Source organism: Anolis carolinensis, chromosome 5 (genome assembly GCF_035594765.1).
Source record: "Anolis carolinensis isolate JA03-04 chromosome 5, rAnoCar3.1.pri, whole genome shotgun sequence".
NCBI classification, from domain to species: Eukaryota; Metazoa; Chordata; class Lepidosauria; order Squamata; family Dactyloidae; genus Anolis; species Anolis carolinensis.
In genome coordinates, this window is record NC_085845.1 from 145,860,303 (window position 1) to 145,877,831 (window position 17,529).

Genomic DNA, 17,529 nt, shown 5'->3' on the forward strand with positions numbered 1-17,529 from the left:
AAAAATATGAACACTGATAATGTGTAGATCTCCCTAGTGGAAAGAAAATTCCCACAATCCTGGTAGTAGAGTCAATGGTGAGAAATGTAGAAAGTTGTAGTCCACTAAAACCTGGAGTGCTGCATGATTTCCAGTCCTGGTCTGCAAGAACATGGTCTCTTTCCTCAGGTGGGACTCAACATTGCAGCAGGTGAGCTATGAAATAATAATTAAATTAAGCTTTGCCCATATTTCTTAAAAATTACCATCCCATTATAGGTATGGGAATCTGTAGAAATGGAAAAGGCAGGATCTGACTAATAAAGACTACCATGATCCTGTAAGGTGGCACATGACACGTGTGTGAAGTTCTCAGAGGTGGGGGTTTTATATACCTGCTGTTTGTAAAGAATAGTGCATTGTTATTTGTTTAAATGGATATGTTTTTTAATCTGTTAAAATTATCATGGACAAATTTAAATATAATCATTGCACTTCCTAATAAATGGTGAAAACAAATAATTTCCAATGTAAGCCAGATAAGACTTTATCTTAGCACTTTAAAAGAAATCATGTGTTGAATCAGTGAAATACTTCTTAGTTGATCAAAAGACCATAGCAATATCAAAGGCCTGTTTTAAAGTTCCCTACCTTGCCATTAGGTCAAATGTGGCCTTTCCATACAAACTTATATCTTATTTACTTCAATAGGAACTGTGCATGCATGAAGTGACCTTTGATTTGTGTATACAATATGCTAAATGGAACTATGCATACTAGAAGTTGCTGTCTGAAAAGCAAACATTCATGTTGCAATATTTTATATCTTGGCAGTGCAGTAACTTCAAATTAAATGGGTGCGTGCTGTACATAAAATTCTATGGTTATGCTTAACTAAAATAAGAGGGGAACATAGGGACTATTAAGTAAAATGTGTTAGGCATACAAAAATAATAACTCAAAGTTTCACAGATTTCATAGTTGGCAACATATACTACTATCGACCCTTGGCCATGTACTGCAATTTACGATCAGACTAAAATTTAGATTATGAAACATTTAGCCAGAACATTACATGGAAAGTATCCTTTTTTAAAAAAAATAATAACACATTAGTGCTGCTTGTGAGCCAGCATTCTGACAGCAAGATTTTAATTAATAACACAGTACATTTTATTTACTTTTAATTTTAAAATGCCTTTTAAAAATACAAAAAATCCATAAAATTTCACAAAAAATTATTCTCAAAGTAACAAGTAAATGTTATATTCCTGGATTAGAATGAGGGGGGAAACAGGACCCAGACAGCCCCATTTATTCCCATTTTCAAATCTGGCAATGTATTAACTGCTGTCAAGTTGATTTCAACTTCACATCACTGAGAAACCTCCAAGTCACCTATCACCAACAGATGCAGATGCAGAGATGAGGCTTTCTTGATTGAATCTATCCATCTGGAATGTGGTCCTCCTCTACCTTCTAACTTATCAAACATCATTCTGGATGGTATCTTCTCATGACATATTCTTTCATTATGTGGCATTTCTGAACACACACTTCTTTATTTAGGGATCCTGCTTTTGAAGCATGGATCTTGAAATCTAACACAAAGATTCGTGCCTAAAGTCCAGAATTAAATAGGCGCTACAAAAAAATCTGATGCAAGCTTCAGAAGCAGTAGTACACTTCACGATCTCTTTGAGTTTAAATTAGGAAACAACATCACTAGGTCTTGTTTATTAACATTCACTTGTGGAAAATTTATTAATTCTATCTTAGATCTTTAGCAACAAGCTCACTAACGCACTTTTCATATCATAGCATCTCATAATTATTGGCCAGAATGATAAAACCTACATGCATAAATATATTTAAAACATAATTTAGTACTCAAATAAACCACAAACACTACATATGTAATGTATGGATGTGAATCATGTTCTCTGCATATTTTGTTCAGCTGTAACTTCTGAACAGCACTACCTGACTCAAAGAATTATATGGTTACTGGGAATTGTGGTACAACAACATCTAGAGTAGTGTTTTCCAAACTCTAGTTTTCCAGGTGTTCCTGATCACTGGGCAAGGCAGCTGAAACCTCTGGGAGTTGAAGTTCAAAACACCTGGAGTTTGGAAATCATTGATCTAGAGGATTGCATAATGCCCACTCCTGCTTTACTACCACCCAGTGACCACACACACTATTTCCACATACCCACACATTCACTTACAATAGCACCTGAAAGCCAAATTATGTCATTCTCTGTTCTATACATAGACCACTATTTTCTTAATAATAGTAGGAATAGTGGAAATAGTAGTGCTTGTGTTACAGTCAGATAAGCATCTTTGACTCTATAGCAACGGGTTTTCTATACTACAATAGGTCTTTCACCAAATAGTAAACCTTCTAAATGCATTGCATGCAGGGGCTATAATAAAAAAACTATATCCAAGCTGTACATTTGGTACATATATCTTAATCATACATAGTGGAAATAGATTCACAACATCTGGAGCTATGGAGAAGTGAGGTAATATTTGGTCACAAAGCTGGTCTAATTACTGACAGATGATACATCAGCTTTCTTGAATCTGTCAAGAGCAACACTCCAAAGAGCCAGACTTTTCACTTCCATAGTAGATATTGTGGATTACCTGCCTTGATATTCTGGGTTATATGGCTGTGTGAAACAACCTTCAGTTAAATAATAATGTATTTTACCTCTTGATTTTTCTGTCTGGACTATGTTTGAGAGACTACTTTGATCTGCCTGCAGCCAGTGAAATCATCAGCAGATCTTGTAGCCCATGTTTGTAGGAAACTAAAACTGACCATGAAGTGAAAGTAAAAGAAGAATATAGAACTTAGGGAAAAGGCAGTTTGCATCTCTGGAACTATTTCTAAAATATGTCTGTCTGCAAATAATCAGATGTTGTCTTTAGCCCTAAAACTGTCATTGTACAGAACTTCTATCTTTATATTATAGTTCTTCATATCTATTGCTAGAGAAATTCCCAATTGCTCCCTGTTATCTGTATGTATGTACTGTCAGTATCCAGAATGTGTATACATTGCATGGTTATACTGTAACACCTAAAAGCAACTGTAGCTACTTCATCTGTTTTAGATACTTGAAAAGTAATCACTATACTCTAAAGTTCAGAATATAATGCAATTCACACATGAGAAATACTTCCATGTAAGAAGTGACTATGAATCCTAGTACAGATACCTTTCAGTTTAAAGTGCTTTTCGTATCTATTTTTTCCCATTTGAAGTACTGTAGCCCGAAATTGACCTCTTAGTACCCACTGGACTGAAACAGACTAAAGACTATATATGTATTTGTGTGTACATACATGCATAGTCTATATTTTATATTCCATGTGTGCATCATATATATCAACATACACACACAAGTTTGGAGGGAACACTGTGTGTACAAAGATAGTTATGAAAAAACTGTAAAGTTATTTTTTCGGCCACATATATCTGACTGAAATACTTTAGTTCATAATGTGTATTCAGTCAGTAACTATATAAGCTCTTATCAATTTCAAAATGGAGAATTCTGAAAAGACATAAGAAATAAGCTTAAAAGATAAAAATCTGATATTTTCAGGCAGACTGTACTTTTGTATATACATTAAGAATATGTTTTAAATTTTAATTTTTGCAGTTCTCTGTGGGGATTTTTCTGCGTCCTGTATTTCTTCTTCCTCTGACATTTACAGCATTGATCCATTGCAGCTCCGCACAAATATGTGAAACTGGATGACATAATTGTCATCACATGGATCAAAGCAGCCTCTCATACTTCATTTGCTTTTGATTTGTAGGAAGTAGTCATGGAAGAAACTGTTCTCTCATGTATCAGGATTTCACACAGACAGAAAATGCCTTTCCCTTTAGGATCAAGTTTCATTTTTACATATAATGTATGCTATTGGTAGAACTATTTCTACACCAGAATAGTAAAATTGTACTCACAACTTCAATATGCAATATTAAAGTACCAAATTAATTAGTGATCTGTATTTTGAATAAATTTACAGTTAATTTTAATGTGAATCAGACTACGCTTGGGCACTTGTAACCAGATTTGTGCAAATCATACTCTGCTTGGATTGGAAGTTGCATCAAACTATCATATCACAATCCAAGGTACAAGTCATATGGAAAATCTAAAGACGCTGTGGGAGAAAGGAGACGGAAAGGGAAGCACACAAGAAAAGAGCTTATTAGTCAGGAATTAACATTGTTTGAATCATGATACTAAATTCAGTCATAAATGAAAAATTTGACATGTTTTTCTCACAAGGCATGCAATGAAAACAAAATTCAAAAGAATATGTGGGGAAAAAACATAAAGAGATGCTTAAGAGGAACTCACTGAAGGAAATAAATGAAGAAAAAGATGATAGAATTCTCAAATTCCTGATCCAACTGGCAAAAAGATGGTAGGATTTCTGTATAAAATTAGAGATGCAGTTCTATGATAGTTCCAAGAGAACTTTTGGCTGGAAAGTCCAAGGAATCCACTAGAAATAGAATCCTCTTCTCTCTCTAGATCCTTCTGCTTGAAGATCTATGTAGGAAATTATCCAAGGTGTTCTGATTTCCTCAGTGGTTTCAACACTGAAGTGTGTGTGCCAGTTTGTTTCCTTTCTGAGCCCAAAATTAGAACTCTAAGTTTCAAAGACTAAATTGGAGCTCTGGATTTTATTGAATGAATTATGGCCTCACCCTTACCAAAACAATGAACTCTCATGAAACTATGGCAGGGATTAGCCTGCATCTACCATGGACAGAGACCAAAACCAATGTTTTAGCACTTCCTCATTCATCCCTAAGTTTCATTATCCATATACACAGAAAAGAGAGGTTACAAAAAGCTAGATGAAAACAGCCTGTAATGAGAGCTACAGGCTGGTGATCCAACTCAATCATGTTGTATTGGTCATTTAGAAAAGATAAGCTGGAAAATGTGCCAAAACAAAACAAGACTGAAATCCAAAACTGCAATGTTCTATTTGAGTACAACAAAAGTTAGGAATCTGGTTTCTCAAAGAAGTTTTGAGAGAACATGTTATAGGGATTCTTCAGAAAATAAACCAAAGTGGCAAAGGTGTGCACGTCTTTAACCCATGTTTCAGTTTACACATCTTGATCAGAACTTGAAAACATTACTTTTTGGATTACAACTCCAAGGGCCCTTCCACACAGCCATATAACCCAGAATATCATGGCAGATAATCCACAATGTCTGCTTTTAACTGGGTCATTTGAGTCCACACTGCCATATAATCCAGTTCAACGTGGATTTTATACAGCTGTGTAGAAGGGGCCCAAGAATGCTAACAATGCCTATATCCATATGCAAGGGGAAGGTCTGGGGTTTATATTGTAAGTAACTTGTTCTATGCAAAGGGAAATACTAGAATAATAAGTGAAATATATAATTGATTACAAACTTGTATTATACTTCTTAGCAATTAATGTAATGCATTAACTGAAATAAACCCTGTATGATATGACTAATAACAAGTACATTATATTTTATTAATGGAAATACTTTCAATTATAATCAAAATTAAACTGTGTCACTTCTAATACAATGAAAGCCAATCCTTGTAAGAAATTACATGGCACATGATTCAGAAAAAAATTATATACACCTAATGCCTTTTTTCTGTTGACCCACTTCGCAGCAGCATTCCTGTGGAAAAAATATACACTTGAAGGATTGCATGTGCCCAATGGTATATATAAGGGACCACCAACATCTGGCCCTTTTCTAATATTCAGTGCACCTTAACATGATGAAAATAGTAACAATGAAACATGTTTGAGAACTACATTGCACTGGAATCAAACAAACTATGATGGACTAAATATTGATGTGCTGGTACAAGGGCACAGTGAGTATCTTTCTAGTGGTCCATTCAGCAGAACCACCTAAATTATATCTGGAAAAAGATACCACTAAACCATGAAATGGTGGCATACCCAATTCTTTCAGTTTCTAGGAATCAAAGATGTAGAGACTAGGGTTGTCCAAATTTTCGTTATGTTTCTCGTTTCGTAATTATTTCGGATTGTTCTCGTTTTTTGAAACGAGTATTGAAACGTTTTCCCTGGGCGCAACTGGCAATGTAATTCGAACCATCGTTGGCCCATTCTCTAATTGTTTCTTAAAATTTTCGTTAAATTTTTTCCTTCCAAATTTTTTTAAAAATATTTTTTTTAAAAAAAAATTTAATTTTTTTTTGTTTCTGCAACCTAACATGAATGGGAGCCCAGCGCAGCCTAACATGGCTACCGCTCCCTGGCCAATCAGAGTCTTCCACGATGGCTGAAAAAGGTGGGGGCTAGCGTCCTCCCCGTCCACGTGGAGGATCGCTATAAAAATCCCCTCTGCAACAGAGCCAAGCCATTCTGGGCTAGGATACCGAGGAGAGAGGGTGGTTTGCACGTGCTGGGAAGCTGCTTGCTTGCTTGGGGGAGAGAGGGCTAAGTGACTGTTCTGGCTATAGGGGGTAGAGTGTCTGTCTGTTGTTGCTGGTTCGATATTGTGGGGTTTTTTTGGGGGAAATTGGCTTGGGGCTTGTGGCAGAGTCCTTGCTGTGGCTTTAGGGAACTTTTATTTTCCAAAGGACGTCTGCGTTCCTGCAAGTGCAGAGCTTGGGGTGCTTTACTTTTCTACTCCAGAGGGAGTCCCTTTGCCTTTCTGTTTTCTTTTTTGGAATTTAGCAATCACCACATCAGCCCTTCTTTGCAATCCTGAAAGCGGGGGGGGGGGGGGGGACTTGAAAATAATAGTTTCCAAAGGACGTCTGCGTTCCTGCAAGTGCATTGCTTCCCTCCCGCTCCCTTTGTAATCCCAAGCCCCTGGGCTGAGTGTTATTGCAGCAATCACAAAGACACACATTGTTTTCAAACCTAAAGGGTACATTGGAAGAAATAGTTTCCAAAGGACGTGGGGCACCCGCCAAGGCATTGCTTCCCTCACACTCCATTTCTATTCCCAAGCCTTGGGCTGAGTTTTATTTCTGCAATCACAAAGTCAGACATTGATTTGATTCAATAGAGGGTCCACAACAATTTATAGTTTCCAAAGGACGTTGCCAATCCTGTCAAGGCATTGCTTGGCGTGTGCTGCATTTCTAATCCAAAGTCTACACAAGTAGAAGAGGGACTTTTACAGTGATAAGAACCCAATTGAACAGGAAATAAGACTTTCAAACCAGGAACAGGTTTCTTCAAATATTGAAAAATAGTGTATTATAAAAAGTTATGAAAATTCGTCAAAAATCATAGGAGACAGGAAACATTCTGCAATTTGTTGAGCAAAGAGTGTGGAATGTGTTCTCCCACTGTACCAAATTTGATGAGAATAGCTCAAGAAATGAGGGCAGGAGACCCCCAGAAAAGTCCCCCCCGGTTTCCTGTTTTTTGGCGATTGCGCATGCGCGTCCGCCATTTTAGAAACATTTTAGAAACATTACGAATTTTCGGAAATATCCAAAAATTTTGGGTGAAAAATTAAGAAATAATTTCTATATCGAAGAGCCGGCACCCCCTACTTTAGAAACGAGAACTGAAACATTTTTTCCATCGATCGGACAAGCCTAGTAGAGACATTAGTTTCCCACTGCTCAGATCTCAGGCAGAACTAAATATTATTTATTCAACTGACATTACTGAAAGTGTATCTAGTTATAAAATGTCACAACCTGAAATATGAAACACTGATTAAAATTTCAAAGACCAGGTTGTTTCTACTTTACTGAAACCTTTCTGAAGCAGATGCATAATCCACTTGACACAATTCCCCATTTGTGAATTCAAGTGCATAAGTTGTCTCTAATGTTAAAAATCTCTCATTCTCTTCAAACCCGAGGAAAGGTAACAGAAGTGTCAAGAAATGAAGGTGGGGGAGAACAAGGAAGAGAAAAGTGGGAAGGGGGGGGGGAAGGTAAAGATAGTATCACTAGAAAATTGTATCTACTCCAATGCTGTGGAGAGTGCTGGATTAAGAGACATCCTATCAGCCTCCAGAAACATTACACAGTTGTGTGGTTTATTCTGTTGCTTGAGACTCCAAGATGTTATGGAGGATACTATTAAGATAGGTGGATACAGAAATGCTATATATCTACTCCAACTCTTGTGCTGGCAGGACTGCTGACAGAAAGGTCAGAGGTTTGAATCCGGGGAGCAGGATGAGCTCCTGTCTGTCAGCTCCATCTTCCCATGCAGGGACATGAGAGAAGCCTCCCACAAGGATGGTAAAACATTTAAAAAAACCATTTGGGTGTCCCCTGGGCAACGTCATTGCAGACGGCCAGTTCTCTCACACCAGAAGTGACTTGCAGATCCTGACATGAAAAAAATCTACTCCAATTAAAAAAGAATGTTGACTTGAAAGACCATACTATCACAAACAGCTCCACTGGCTTCTGATTTGTTCCCGGGCCCAATTCAAGGTGCTGGTTCTAACCTATAAAGCCCTGCACAGCTTCAGTCCAGGTTACTTGAGACAATACGTCCAATGCTACAGACCAGGCAGACCTTGAAGGTCCAGCAAGGAGAACCTCATTTCCACACACTCCAGAGCCAACTTACATTTAAAATCTACTAGACAAGGCACATTTTCAGGGGAGGCTCTGAAGCTATGGAACACACTGCTGGAAGAAGTCAGATCAGTTCCCATCTGTTATCATTTGTTTTTAGCTTTGGTTTTATGTTATGATGTATATTTTAAGATGATGTGAGCTGCCTTGAGTCCACCTGGAGAAAAGTGGCATAGAAATCTCCTAAATAAATAAATAACAAATAAATGACAAGGTTCTTGTAGGATCTACAATAGGGCTTTTTGAGTTGTTGCTAGCTCTTTCAAAAGCCAGACTTTCCCTTACCTTTTTAAGGCAACACAGGCTTGAATGAAGGATTTCAAACCCTAACAGATGTGCTTACCAGGCCACCACAGAGGCTGAAGACTGCTGTGTGTATTTCCTGTGAATTGACATGCCCACGGAAGAAGCAATGGTACAGATTTGAGGTTGGATATTTTTTCGTGGCCCCCAAATGCACCTCAGCATAGTGAGGAGCAATGAAACTTGTGTCAGCACTCAAATTCAGCTGGAAAACTTGTCCATAGGCATTGAGTCGGTAATGAGTCCTAAAAGAAATGGGCTCCACTTGTGCCTCCATACTTCTTTTCCTCCTCTTGAAGTGGTGAGTGTGAGGAAAATCTTCTCCAAACTCATTGACTCGTGTAGGTGTCACTATTTCATATGATGACAGGTGTTTCACCAAAGTCTCTACAGAAAATCAGCAAAGGGACTGATGTCAGCAAATGGAAAATCAATACATATTAAGAGGAGATCCACCTAAGCCTGAGTGGCCAGCACACAGAGAGTAAGGCTAGTTTTCCCTTGTCCCCATAACACTCCTGCCAAGAATCTTCCCAAAATTCTCTATCTCTACCCAAGTCTTTCCCAAAATGGTGATTAGAAGTGAGGGTGTATCATTTCCTGGTACCATTTTGAAAAAGTCACTAACAAAATAAATTTATTTGGGTGTGCTGAGTAGTGCTGGAGCATCTTGCACCTTTTGGGGGAGGGGTCTACATGAGGGTTTTCAGAGGAAATGCCTGGAAATCATGCCACTTTTTTTGCAAAAAAAAAAAATTGATGGTGTGCACGGTACGGGGAATTGGTGGAACACTTTCAGAGGCATCCAGTTTTGAGCTACTTTTTTCACATCCATAACATAGGCCATCTGCCTTCTGGGAGAACTAGAACAACCAAACATGATCTTCTTAAAAGGAAGATAAACTCAAAAGCTGTTATACTACCACTCCATGCCTGAATTTGTAGAGTTCTGGCAATCATAGTGCCCTAAACTAAATTAATTTCATATGTTCAGCCATACCTAACTAAAGACTTCCAAATTCAATACAGCGTGTCATGTTCAATACAGCAGCACTTGGTCATGTTCTGAAGAAGAAACAAAGACACAGCAGTGCAGGGGTTGCCAATTGATCCATTGCTGTAGGACAGTGATTCTCAACTTGGGATCCCCATATGTTTTTGTCTTACAACTCCCAGAAACCCCTGCCACTTTACCAGCTGTTAGGATTTCTGGGAGTTGAAGGCCAAAAACATCTGGGGGCCCCAGGTTGAGAACCACTGCTGTAAGAGAAGATAATCTGAGTTGTAAAGGAGTCATCCAGGAGTTGAACCCAATTCCCAAAAGAAACTGGGAAAGTGTAATACTGGGAGCAGTGGCAACAGAAGGAGGAGCCATGAAACCAAGCATGGATTTCTCAGCCTTGCAGCAATGGGTCCATCGGTGCCACTGGTGATGTGAAATCAGAACTTATACTCTCCAGTTCAGCCACATTTCACCAACTATACAAAATATGTCTATCCCTGTTTATATATTGCTTTCTTAGGCACTCTTTTAAAACCAGGATAGTGAGATATATTAGCCAACAGATAAAGATCAAATAAATGTTATAAATCACCATAGTGTTTGATTTGTGGAATGCTCTGCCGGCTATAATATGCAGAAATAACGCCTAACACTTGCAGATAATAGTACACTATTTATAGGCTCATGCATACTCACTAAAGTCCCCTCCCGTTTGCATCAAGGCCTCTCCAGTGACACTGAATAATTATCCACCAAATCTGGATGGCAGACATTGTTATCTGACACACTCTTAGGACTTAGTGCAGGACTTAATTTAAACCAGAGGTGGAGGATCCTAGAGTTTGGTGAGCCATGAAATGAATGGCTTGTATTACCCGGAGTTAGCCTCTGCATTTTGTTGTCTCACCTCTTCCATTTCACCTTCAAAAATTCCCTATACTGACAGATGAACTTTTTTTCAGTACTGGCAATGGAACAGTGTCCTTCACTGCACTTAAGCACAATATCCCAGGATCCAATCCCAGATTATCTGCTTTAAACTGGATATAAATGAGTCCCCACTGCCAGATAACCTGGGATCAGATCCTGGGATAAAGGAGGAAGTGGGAGGGCCCCAACCTAAAAAGTGTAGATGTTTCATCTCAACTACAGCAGCCCTACTCAATCAATGGCTAAATGGTGAGTCATCACATAGGTAAGTCTCACTGACTGAGTGGGTTTGCTTTAGTGAGGACTAAGAACAGGATTTAGGTCACTGTGTCACACACACAGCTTGTTTCCCAAGAGTATACATGGCACAATACCAACAAAAGAGGACTGGCTGTTAAAACTGACTGATTTAGCTGAAATGAATAACTAGTCACTTGGATCAGACAAAAATCTTTGGTGGCATTTTTGAAGGACTGTGTATCCTTGATTGCCTTTTTGCAGAAAATAAAGAGAAACAGTACGACCTGTATTGGCGGTCTCATTTCTCCACACCTGACAAAATATGTTCCCTCTAGGCATTTTCTTGGTCATCCAGCATGGCTCTGTTATTCGTGGGCTGGAAGTCCTTGCTAGGATTCACTATTAACCATGGTTTCATGCATCTATGCAAAATCTGGGAACATATTGCCCATGGATGCAGGGATTGTACTTTATTGTCATTAGTAGTTTTGAATTAATTGAAGCAAACAAAGTACGTTTTTAGTTAGTTGGATTTTATATGCTCTATGTTCAGAAAGTAAGAAGACATTCTAACATTTTTTACTTTAATTATATGAACTTTCTTCTCTTTCATTTCTACATACACCTTTTAATATATTTTAAAATTTTCAACACAAATACCTATCTTTAAAAAATCCAGATGTGTGCATGGTGCAGACGGTTCAGAAGGACTCAGCAAATACAATGACCTGCAGATTGCACCTGTCAAACCAAATCTTAAGGAGCATCTACAATTTGTAGACTTAATGTTGTCTGACACCCTTTAAGCACCCCCTATGCTATGGGGTCATGGGAGCTATAGTTTCACAAGTTTTATATGTCTGTGGAAGGTCCAGAGTGGGAGAAAGAACTCTTGTCTGTTGGAGGCAAGAGTGAATATAGCAATTAATCACCGTGATTAGCATTGAAAAGCCTTGCAGCTTCAAGGCCTGGATGATTCCTGCTGGGGGAATCCTTTGTTGGGAGGTGTTAGCTGGCCCTGATTGTTTCATGTCTGGAATTCCCCTGTTTTCAGAGTGTTGTTCCTAATTTTATTTATTTTGTTATTTATTTACCAACCTAGACACAGCATATTATTTGACATCACAGAATGCTGGACCACTCTAATAACCACCATGTCAGACTACACAGAGAAGCCACTGAAGCATGTGGACAATTTCAACAAAAAGGAGGAAACCATGAAAATGAACAAAATCTGGATACCAGTATTTAAAAAAAAACAAACTCTAAAATCAGGACAGTAAATAAAAAGCAACACTCCAAAGACAGGGGAATTCCGGAGAAGAAACAATCAGGGCCAGCTAACAACTCCAAACAAAGGATTCTGCCCAGGCTGGAATCAGCCAGGCTTTGAAATTGCAAGACTTTTCAATGCAAAACAAGGTGCTGAGTTGCAACATCCACACTTGCCTCTAACAGAAGAGTTCTTTCTCCCACCCTGGACCTTTCACAGACTTATAAAACTCCTTTGCTTAGTTTCCAACAAACCTCATGTCAGAGAACACCTGCCATAGAATGTGGGCGAAACGTCAGGAGAGAATGCTTCTGGAACATGGCGACACAGCTCGGAAAACTCAGAGCAACCCAGGCTACAGACTGTGTAAAACTACAATTCCCAAGCCTCCATTGAGTGTTCTCGAATGGCATTAAACGACACCATTCTCAATTCTTCAACCGGGGAAGTTCAGTCTAATAATAATTATAGTGCTGGGGAAATGGACACACAGCGAACACGCGCGAGGAAAAGGAGATTCCCGCCCTTTTCACGCCTCACCGGGGAGCGCATGCGCATTCCTAGATCAGGCAAGGGCAAACTTCGGCCCTTCAGGTGTTTTGGACTTCAACTCCCACAATTCCTGGCCTCAGGCCCCTTCCTTTTCCCCCTCAGCCGCTTAAGCGGCTGAGGGGGAAAAGGAAGGGGCCTGAGGCCAGGAATTGTGGGAGTTGAAGTCCAAAACACCTGAAGAGCCGAAGTTTGCCCATGCCTGATCTAGATTCTGTAGAACGAATGCCTTTTCCCACCACTTGTGCTCAATGGCTCAACGCGATGGAGTGACACAAGTTCCTTCCCTGTTACCTTGCTTAGGGTGCAGGCGGAGCTGCCACGTCCTGGCGCCGAGGAGGGCGAGAAAAGACAGGAGCCCCGCGAAGCCTTGGGAGAAGCGCATGGTGCCCGAGGAGGGCGGCAAACCCTTCAAGAGCGCGATCCGCCGGCCAGCCTTGCCGCCGTCCTTCTGCCGGGCTCCTCCATGGTCCCGCTCGCTCTCCCCGAGCCTTTAGAGCCAGGAGGGAAAGGGTGCCTCGGACCCCCGACATCAAAGGCTGTGCCCGCCCCTTGGGGCAGAGCCTGGCTCCTGATTGGACGAGGCGCGGGCTGCCTACTCTTCGACGGCTTCTTCGGAGGGCGCCGAACCATCCCTCCCTCCCTCCCTCCTCGCCTTTGATTCATTCATCCTCTTTTATCTTCTCTCAGCCGCCGGAAAACCCCGCTCTGACATTCCCCTCCAAAGCCCTTCCACACAGCCATATAACCCAGAATATCAAGGCAGATGATCCACAATATCTGCTGTGAATTGCGTTATCTGAGTCCACACTGGCTTACAGTATAACCCAAATCAATGTGGATTTTATACAGCTGGGTGGAAGAGACGGAAGAAAACATCCCTCAACGGGACATGGACAACTTCAAAGCTCAACTCGGGGCAGCTGTGCCTTGACACTCCTTTGTCCAATTGACTGCAATGCATACATAAAGTTGGGAGAGACCTCATGGGCCATACAGTCTTTCTGCCAAGAAGCAGGAAAACTGCATTCAAAGCACTCCTGACAGATGGCCATCCAACCTCTGCTTAAAAGTCTCCAAAGACTTATGCATATAATATTAATGATATTATTTTGTAATACAATATAATATTAATAATACAATATAATAATATTAATTATACACTTATCCAAGCTAAACGGGCCGACAGAAGCTTGGACAAGCGAATATCTTGGATAATAAGGAGGGATTAAGGAAAAGCCTATTAAACATCAAATTAAGTTATGATTTTACAAATTAAGCACCAAAACTGCATGTTATACAACAAATTTGACAGAAAAAGTAGTTCAATACACAGTAATGTTATGTTGTAATTACTGTATTTACGAATTTAGCACCAAAATATCACGATATATTGAAAACATTGACTACAAAAATGGCTTGGATTATCCAGAGGCTTGGATAAGCGAGGCTTGGATAAGTGAGACTCTACTGTATATTATATATTACATGTAATATTATTAATAATATTACAATATATAGATATAGACAATATGGTAATCTAATTGGGCCAGTGTTGTAAGCCGCCTTGAATCCCTTTGGGTGAGAAGGGCGGGATATAAATATTGGAAATAAATAAATAAATAAATAATACATGGTAATTTATTGCCAGTATTGTGCTATGCTAATGATATAATATTGTATGCAAATTTAATTTGTAAGCCGCTCTGAGTCCCTTTCGGGGTGAGAAAGGTGGGATATAAATGTATGAAAGAAAGAAAGAAAGAAAGAAAGAAAGAAAGAAAGAAAGAAAGAAGAAAGAAAGAAAGAAAGAAAGAAAGAAAGAAAGAAAGAAAGGGCCTCCACCATACTCCGGGACAGAGAGTTTATTCATTTATTTATTTACAATATTTCTATCCCGCCTTTCTCCACCCCAAAGGGGACTCAAAGTGACTTTACAGAAAAGGCAGCTACTCAGTGCCTTGACAACAATATAGCATTAAAAAGACATTTAAAATATAATAGAATACAAACAAAACAATTAAAAACATTTTTTTAAAACCATACAATCATAATTGATCACATAATCCACAAGCATATACCAGGCCGTTCCTATAGTTATAACATGTCATTCCATATCTATTTGTTTCTTACACAGGTTCTCTAAAGACTTGGTCCAGGACCTTGCGCAAAAAGGGGAAAATGAAAACTGGCTGAAAGTTGACGAATTGAGTGGGGTCCAGTGATGGTTTTCTCAACAGCGGTTTTGTAACAGCTTGTTTTAAGCTGGCTGGAATGCTGCCTTCCTGTAAGGAGGCATTCACCACCACCTTCACCCACTCTGCCAAACCCCCTCTGGCCTCCTTTACCAGCCAGGATGGGCAGGGGCCTAGGATGCATGTTATTGCCCTCACCTTTCCAAGCATCTTGTCCACATCCTCAAGCTACACCAATTGAAATGAATCCATCAAAACCGGACAAGCAGTTGCTCATGTTACATCCTCAGAGACTGCCGTTAACATGGTGTCAGCAGGTCCACTGCTGAACAGCTCTCACAGTTAGGAAGGTCTTCCTAATGTTCAATTGGAATCACCTTTCTGTAGTTTGAAGCTGTTGCTCGGTGTCCTAATCTTCAGGGCAGCAGAAAACAAGCTTGCTCCCTCCTCCCTATGACTTCCCCTCACATATTTATACATGGCCCTCATGATGTCTCCTCTCAGCCTTCTCTTCTGCAGGTTAAACGTGCCTAGCTCTTTAAGCCACTCCTCATAGGGCTTGTTCTCCAGACCCTTGATCATTTTAGCCACCCTCCTCTGGACACATTCCAGCTTGTCCACATCTCCCTTCAATTGTGGTGCCCAGAATTGGACACAGTACTCCTCGTGTGGCCTGACCAAGGCAGAATAGAGGGGTAGCATGACTTCCCTGGATCTAGACACTATACTCCTGGGGTCCCCAGATGTTTTTGGCCTACAATTCCCAGAAACCCCAGCCAGTTCACCAGCTTTTAGGATTTCTGGGAATTGAAGGCCAAGAACACCTGGGGATCCCAGGTTGAGAACCACTGATATACTCCTATTTGGAGTTTTTTGCAGCCGCATGACATTTTTGGCTCATATTCATCTTCCTGTCCATGAGGACTCCAATATCTTTTTCACACATACTTCTGTCGACCCAGGCATCCCTCATTTTGTATCTTTACAGTTTGATGTCCCTGCCATGTGCCAATGCAATTGGATCGCAGGAGTTATACTTTTGCAAGGTCTTTGCCTTCTGTGCCAAGGTGTAGCTGAGCTACAATGCCCAAGATTCCGGTGCATTCAGCCATGGCAAACTATGGACCTTATCACATTTGGAAATACTCCGTTTCTAAGACTGCTTGAGAATGACTATGAACGGCCCCATCCTGTGACGTTTGTCCCATCCCGTCAGTGTTCCATCGGAATCCGTCTGCAAAGTGTCACAGAAACATGTTTTTTGAAACACTATGGATTTTTCCATCACTGAAGCACTGTTTTTGTGTGTGATGGGAAAATCTGTATGTGTCCCATCAACAACAGTACTTTTTAAAAGGTCATAGGACCTTATCACGTTAGGAAATACTCTAAGGCCCCTTCCACACAGCTGAATAAAATCCCACATTTCCTGCTTTGAACAGGACTATATGTCAGTGTGGACTGAGATAACCCTGTTCAAAGCAGATATTGTGAGACTTTTTTCCATGATATTCTGGGTTATATGTTTATGTGGAAGTGTCCTGAGACTGTTTGAGAATGACTTCAAATGAGCTCCATCTCATGAAGTTTGCCCCATCCCGTCTGTGTTCTGTCGGAATCTGTCTGCAAAGTTTTCCAGAAATGGATTGTTTGTAGACAGAATTCTAATCGTGTTTTTTGAAATACAACAAATTCTTCCATCACTGAAGCGCTGTTTTTGTGTGCGATGGGAAAACAATAAGGCCTTCTCCCATGGAAAAACTCCCTATTGGTCCCTTAGATCAGAAAGATTGGGGAGATCAGGGAGATAGGGTGGAATACAAATAAAGTTTTATTATTATTATTATTATTATTATTATTATTATTAACTACTACTACTAGTCAGAAAGTGTAAGAACTATTTCCACCCCGTTTTTTTGTTCAGAGTAGGAAGGAGTGAGAAATCCACTACTCTGTAATTAGGAGACAGTTTAATATTAACATTAAAACCAAAAAAAAAAACTTTATCTGAAAAACTGGTCTGTGAGTACATACTGGGCTATTTAGATGACTCAATATGTAGAAAATTATATGTCCAGAAAATATAGATAGTGATAAATGGGTAATTTCTGTTTCTTGATATCTTGTGTCCATTATCATGGCTAACAAAGACTTGTCTTTGTGAAATCATTCTGGCTGCAGTAACATGAATCCATCCACTTACATTGTCTAGTATCAATGTATGGAATCACGTGTGTGGGTGTGTGCCAGTTTCTTCAAAAGCCTGCAAATGAAAAGGGAAAATCCATGCTTATTCATACTTCCTCCTTTCCTTTCAGTTAAAATTGTAGCAAATTTTAGACCTTTTCAGTGGTGATGTATTCTGAAATGAATGTCCTGGAGATTCCCACTTAAAATTCCTCTGCATTTTACAAAGA

The 17,529-nt window shown here is 39.7% G+C and overlaps 1 protein-coding gene across 5 annotated transcripts in view; it reads right to left on the bottom strand.

Moving 5' to 3' along the window:
* Positions 1-13,439, bottom strand: part of adamts20 (ADAM metallopeptidase with thrombospondin type 1 motif 20) — an 80,301-nt gene extending 66,862 nt beyond the window's left edge. For 4 of the 5 annotated variants that reach the window (XR_010006714.1, XM_062982495.1, XM_062982494.1 and 1 more), the window contains exons 1-2: positions 13,212-13,439; positions 8,963-9,309 (exon numbers count right to left, since the gene is read on the bottom strand). Coding sequence is in view for 3 of the 5 variants with exons in the window: in XM_062982495.1 (XP_062838565.1) it covers positions 8,963-9,309; positions 13,212-13,302 (438 nt within the window). In the remaining 2 variants the exon portion in view is untranslated. Of the gene's footprint in view, positions 1-8,904; positions 9,310-13,211 lie in introns of those variants that run through there. The other variant, XM_062982496.1, reaches the window with a different exon arrangement.
* Positions 13,440-17,529: the final 4,090 nt, after the last annotated feature.